At 37.4% G+C, this 6389-nt stretch overlaps 2 protein-coding genes across 2 annotated transcripts; one reads left to right on the top strand and one right to left on the bottom strand.

Annotated features, from left to right (window-relative positions):
• On the top strand, positions 1-1544 carry LOC121294493 (beta-1,3-galactosyl-O-glycosyl-glycoprotein beta-1,6-N-acetylglucosaminyltransferase 3-like). Its single transcript, XM_041218242.1, has one exon. The coding sequence runs from the start codon at positions 82-84 to the stop codon at positions 1393-1395; it is 1314 nt and encodes a 437-aa protein (XP_041074176.1). The 5' UTR covers positions 1-81; the 3' UTR covers positions 1396-1544.
• A 1009-nt stretch (positions 1545-2553) lies between these two features.
• LOC121294388 (transcription initiation factor IIA subunit 2-like) lies at positions 2554-5906 on the bottom strand. Its single transcript, XM_041218017.1, has 4 exons — positions 5727-5906; positions 4491-4595; positions 3622-3748; positions 2554-3165 (listed from the first exon to the last, which is right to left on the bottom strand). The coding sequence occupies exons 1-4, from the start codon at positions 5796-5798 to the stop codon at positions 3140-3142; spliced, it is 330 nt and encodes a 109-aa protein (XP_041073951.1). The 5' UTR covers positions 5799-5906; the 3' UTR covers positions 2554-3139.
• Positions 5907-6389: the final 483 nt, after the last annotated feature.

Genomic DNA, 6389 nt, shown 5'->3' with positions numbered 1-6389 from the left:
AAGACAGACATTAATTAACATAAAAAGAAAAAAAAAAAAAAATATATATATATATATATATATATATATATATATATAGCTATGGTAGAAAGGAGAAGAATTGGGTGTGCAGCACCTTGTCCAAATGTGGTCTCTTGTGCATTTCTGAAGACAGCTTATCTTTTAGTAATAGTTGTTTTATTCATGGTCCTGCTGCTGCAATCTGGGAGGCAGTCCTGCAAGCCCGCTGACATCTCAGAGAGATCAGTTCATCTACTCAGTGGAAAGAATCAGGATTTTTTCAGCAACTGCTCCCGAATCATCAAAGGGGACGTGGAAGCCATTGAGCAGGCACTCTTGAGCCAGTTACTTATTGCAAATAAGAAAAAGCCTTTAACTGAGAATGACTATTTGGACATGACTGTGGATTGTCCTGCCTTTGTAAAAAACAGAAGATTCCTTACCTTCCCACTCAGCCAGGAGGAAAGAGACTTCCCAATCGCCTACTCCCTTGTGGTGCATGAGAAAATCGAGATGTTTGAAAGGCTTCTGAGGGCCATTTACAATCCCCAGAATGTTTACTGTGTCCATATAGACAAGAAGTCTCCAGAGGACTTCATCAAGGCTGTGAGAGCCATCGTGTCCTGCTTGCCAAATGTCTTTGTGGCCAGTAAGCTGGAGAAAGTGGTCTATGCTTCTTGGTCAAGGGTGCAGGCTGATCTGAACTGTATGAAGGATCTTCTTGCAGCAGGTGTCCAATGGAGGTATCTTCTGAACACCTGCGGGACTGACTTTCCAATCAAGACCAATGCTGAGATAGTCCGATCCCTCAAAGTGCTGAACGGCAAGAACAGCTTAGAGTCTGAAACTACCTCAGAGCATAAGAAAACCCGTTGGATGTACCATTACGAGGTCACGGATTCCATAGGCAGGACTGATACAAAGAAGAGCCCACCTCCTATTAGCTCCCCAATGTTCTCAGGCAATGCTTACTTTGTTGTCTCCAGGGAGTTTGTGGAGGACCTGTTTGAAAACCCTGAAGCACAGAAACTTATTGAATGGGAAAAGGACACCTACAGCCCTGATGAGCACCTCTGGGCCACTCTCCAAAGAATGCCTGGGGTACCGGGCTCCAACCCACCAAATGAAAAATTCCACGTCTCAGATATGAACTCCATTGCCCGGCTAGTGAAATGGTCATACTTGGAAGGGGATGTCAGTAAAGGAGCTCCCTATCCACGCTGCACTGGGATTCATCGAAGAGCAGTTTGCGTCTATGGCTCTGGGGATCTTCAGTGGATGCTCAGACAACATCATCTCTTTGCCAATAAATTTGACCCTGAAGTGGATGACACTGCAATCCAATGTCTTGAAGAGCATCTCAGACACAAGGCTATTTATGGAGAAGGGTTCTAGACACTGAGTTTGATGACTGTAGGAAGACACCAACCACACAAGGACTCTCAAATTCCTACAGGAACATTATTTATTGCAATAAACATCTTTTCATGTGTTGTAGTAATACATGAATTTAACCTTTTTTTAATTGTATCATGTGGACTTTAAAGGAGGTATTTATTTGTTATTTGTATACCATTTATATAATCTATACTAATATCTAATATTGTATTGGTAAAATCACTTGCTAAAACTTTATTTTTTTTGAGTGGTTTATTACCTTAACCAACTAGATTAGTGGCTAGAATGTTATTTTATGTTTAAAGTTGTAGGCTCCTATTAGATGTACTATGTATTACTAGTATAGTTGAAAGGTATATATATTTTCGTTCTTAAATACATTGTTGTTCATTCATCTTCCCATACTTTGACATTACCGGGAAGCTGTACTTTATATATGGATGCTTTTTGACAGCTTAAAAATGACTTGCAAACGACTACTGTTGTATCTACAAATCAACAGCTGTTCTTTTTCTTTTCTACTGTAGGATTCTAGATAGGAAACTATGAAGTTTTTATAAATAACAGGATGCATGCAAGAAACAAATATATTAATCATTCATGTGAAGGATCCATTCACAAGGGTGTGCCACATATTGCTACATATTTATAGAGAATTGCAACATTAAGTACATTTCATCTCCCTGGACCAAGATCCCATCAGAATAGGTGGTTGTGTGAAAGTGATATCTTATCACCTCATTTCAAGTTGCAGAAATGCCATTAGTTCACAGCTAACTTTCTCTTATTTGTTTTATCCTTAGTGGGAACAAGATAATATATAAAGCCCAACAGACCTTTTGTAAAAGGGTCAGTTTTGTTGAAACCCATGTTTTATCTTGATAAATAATGTTTTTTTTCATTTCCCAGTGTTGTAAAGAGGGTGCTGACTAAACAATTCTTGTTTGTTTTAGTACTGTACGTTAAATCAAACACCAGTAAACATAAAATTATAACACTCAGTTGTAACAATTGAAGTACACACCTCAACTGCAAAGTCTGGCCTACAAAAACAATACAATTGCTAAGTGTCCTCTATTGTGAAGCTAAGGGGTGCTTTAGATTAAGATTTCTCTACGGCTGACATCAATAAACAACACATTTACCTCCAAAGGCTCAATTCAATATAGTTTTATTAAAAACCAAAAAGATTAAGCACCATAAAATAACAAGGGAAATTAAAATGACATGTGAAGCTGCTTCCTCTTTATTTAATGAATGTACATACCAAGTGTGACCATTTGTAACAAAAGCTAGAGGAGTCTTGCAATATTTATCTAAATGTATAACTTAATTTTCATAACTATATTCCTTTCTGTCCAAACATTTGCAGGTGGGCAGTGGAATGCTTACCTAAATGCCATTTAGCTGTTACAGAACACTCTCTCAAGACACTGTTTAAATAAAAGTTTATTAATTAAATCTTAGGGATAAAAGAACACTGACAAACTAAGACAGAAAAAGAAGATGAGCCAGGAATTTGAAATCTCTTATTAAAAAAGGTAATGAAATCTTGCAATCCCTGCCTGACCCACTTGGCACTGGTATTTCCATTATTCCCGCTGTCCCATTACTTACAGGGCATCTCAACAGAGAAACCTCTGGAATAAATTATAAATACAGTCCTGTCTGTAAGTGTGTCCTCATGAGCCTGGGCTCCTCTTCAAACAGAATTTTTTTACACACAAATCGCATCTTCATTTCATTCAGCAGTATTGGAACCAGTATCTGTGAAGTAAACAAAAGTTAACAGTAGGGGTGCATCGAAATATTTTCTTGGCCGATACCTATAGCCAATGGTTATCTACCCATATCGGCTGACACCGATTAGATGCCGATAATAATAGCTATTGATTTGTGTGTTGCGATAAGTATGGCAACATAGTTATGTGACCTTAATTTTGAAAAAGGATCCTACTTGCTCGACACTTGTTAAGTGTTACTACAATAAATCAGACTCATGGCTCTTGCTAAGTTACTCTTCAGTTTATCAAGGGAAAGATCTAGGTTACTATGAAGGGCCTGACATATTAACACACAAGTTAATTAAAAAAAAAACAAACAGCTGGGTTCTCTCAGAAAACGCTGCATACAGTCAAACACAATTATATATAGACAAGAGGTATTTAATTTTGTAAGACGCACATATAGAAATGCAAAATATATTCCAAAGCATATACTTACTTTTTCCATCACAAGCTACGATCTTCACTTTATCGACTTTGACCAGATCTGTAACCTCTCTGAACTCAACATCATTCAACACAAAAGTCCAGACATTATCACAGAATCGATAGGTATTGAGGGAACCCTGAGGGGGGAGGGGGGGAGAGAAACGGTTTTAAATGAAATCTAAATTCACATCACCTATTTATTTATACAGCATCAGTCTCACACAATGTACAACGTTTGGGAGAACTACTGAAATATAACCACAGATCAGTTTCTAATTTTTTTAAATAACTGGGAAAAAAAATAAATAAAAAAAATAAATAAAAAAAAAGCTTCTACAACAGAATCCTGTTCCTGAAATTCCCTAGGTTGTGCCAAATCCAAAGTTTTGCATTGGGCACCCCCTAGTGTTTGGAAAAAGATCCATCAACAAATAAAAGCTACCCTCTTGTAGTCCAGATAGGGACTGCATCTAGCTTCAAGAAGCAAAGGGTTTAGATGCTGAATATAACGTAATTGAGACATTTTACTTTGAATTCAAGCCAGGGTGAAGAAAGCCTTTACACTTGTTTTTGAGTTTCATTTCCAATGTTGCTTTATACTGTACCTCTGTCAGGAATGTATTATTGTGTTTAATGGTCTGGCACTCGTTTCAGATTAATATACACCTTGGTTCAGTGTTTTCAAGCAGGTTTGTAGACTGTACTGCTGTTAAACACCCCGTATAATCAATTACTCTTATGCAAGCTGTATGACTTTCTTCAGGACACCAACTATATTGTTGTCCATTTTTTTCACCCATTTAAGAAAGATACTAGACAGCAGTTTCCCTAATTCTCACACAGCTGCAGTGTGCCACTATTTGGAAGCCAGACACTCACCCGGAAGTTGACTCTGTTCCTGACCCTCTGTGCCAGCGCTGTGTTTATAGCTTTGTCAAACTGAAGAAGCACCTGGAGAGCAAGCTGGGGAGTGATCTGCTGGGACTAGAAACCAAACAAACTCTTATTGAATTACAATAAAACAAAACAAACAAACATCCAGGGATATAAAGCTACAAAAAACCAAACAATTCTTCATTTAGATATTTAATGTAAGGTGCTGACTGAAGAGGATGTATATGTTTGTATAGAACATTAATCTACAACGAACAGTAATAGAAAAAACTAGAGTGTGCAATATTTTGCATCTAATCATCTTTACAATGGACACAAGTTTAGGCACTGGGGATGGCCCCCTAACTGAATACTGAATCAGGGAAAGTCCTAAAGGTCAGATGTACTGGCATAATGTATTTTAATAATGTCTTCATATCTTACTATTGTGTTTTATATAGTTATTTATTATGCAGACCTAGCTAGCTTGCACAGGAAAACCTGTGTCACACTGTGCCTCAATTACCAATGGATTGGTAGTGCTTCACTGTTCACCATGGACAGGACTCCATCAATAACAATAAAAAAGAATCCACAAAATGAAATGTCTCCCACGGCATAGCGGCTTTCGATATTCATGGTATACAGTAATGGGGTTCATGTGAGGCTGCCACCATGCCACTTATATTAACAATGTTTGTGATAATTGCTAATAAAATAACTAATGTCGTTTTTGCTTACAAGTTCTTGAAGAATATAACAGGCAACAGTACCGTTAAGAGTGAGTCGGGTACTGCACGTAATTAAATCTACCAAAATCTCACTAAGCAGATATTAGACAATATAACAGGGATCGCCTTACTTTAAAAACAAAACAAAATAAAACAAAAAAAAAACCCCACACATTTAAGACGAATCAGGGAAGAGCTCCAGCTTTCTCTTTTTATAGTTAGATTAACGTCACTCGGAGCTGGAAATGAAAACAATAACAGTACTTTTGATTTAAAAAAAAAAAAAAAAAAAAAAAAAAAAAAAATCTTTAGTAGCATTTCATGTTTGGTAATTGCTTTCTGCACCATTGTATTTGCACGTTGGAAAATTAAGGAACATCGCAACCCAAGACAGTACCAGTATGTGCAGCATTTAAAACCGTACTGTTTTTTAACGAGAATTTCGGTTTGTTTTGATGTATCCCCGGAGCACAGAAACGATTCGCAGAATTAAACATCGTGTATTTATCACCTGAATGAGCTCATCCAGACTTTCCTGAAGGCTGTTGCCAAGCGTAGTATTTCGGTAAAGTTGGTATGCCATCTCTACTTGATATTAATAGGGGGGAAAAAAAAAAATCATAAATGTACAGCTCATCCGTAACAGAATGGAGAGTCCTTTACTGCTTGTCTTCCCCCCCAGGAAACTGACTCCCAGAGACTACTGCACGACGAAGAGGACAAAAATAACAAGAGGCGAGGAGACGCGATTTATAGGGACTGTACTGTTCATTTCCACATACATTAATCGTCCCCTGGAAGGCAAAATGTACAGTGAAAACAATACTTTTGTAATCATACTGTGACTTACACGATGTTGTTTCCATATGATATTAAAGTTATCAAGTCTTATGTCTATTTTAAGTTCTATAAAACACAACCAACTATATAACTAGTGTATAATGCATCCAGGTGTAAAGCAAATCAAAACATGAAAACAACCACAGGAAGATGGACTGTTTCTATAGTTATTGTAGTGTGGCGGGATCCCCAAACACATACATTGGTCGGGGGGGATTATTGACCTGGTTTGTACACTGAACCAACAATGAGACCCCCCCAACAATGAGAAATTATTTTAATGACGTTCTCAAAATTAAATGTGATTCCTCTGTGTGTGTATGTGTATGACATG

The sequence above is a fragment of the Polyodon spathula genome, chromosome 19 (assembly GCF_017654505.1).
Source record: "Polyodon spathula isolate WHYD16114869_AA chromosome 19, ASM1765450v1, whole genome shotgun sequence".
NCBI classification, from domain to species: Eukaryota; Metazoa; Chordata; class Actinopteri; order Acipenseriformes; family Polyodontidae; genus Polyodon; species Polyodon spathula.
This window is presented reverse-complemented; position numbering and strand designations above follow the sequence as displayed.

Excerpts from the sequence above, each read along its gene's own strand:
- LOC121294388 (XM_041218017.1), bottom strand. The coding sequence starts at position 5,798 with ATGGCATACCAACTTTACCGAAATACTACGCTTGGCAACAGCCTTCAG. Across the intron at positions 3,749-4,490 it reads GGAACAGAGTCAACTTCCGG|GGTTCCCTCAATACCTATCG; the intron begins GTGAGTGTCTGG and ends CTCCCCCCTCAG. Across the intron at positions 3,166-3,621 it reads CGTAGCTTGTGATGGAAAAA|ATACTGGTTCCAATACTGCT; the intron begins GTAAGTATATGC and ends TTTACTTCACAG.
- LOC121294493 (XM_041218242.1), top strand. The coding sequence starts at position 82 with ATGGTAGAAAGGAGAAGAATTGGGTGTGCAGCACCTTGTCCAAATGTG.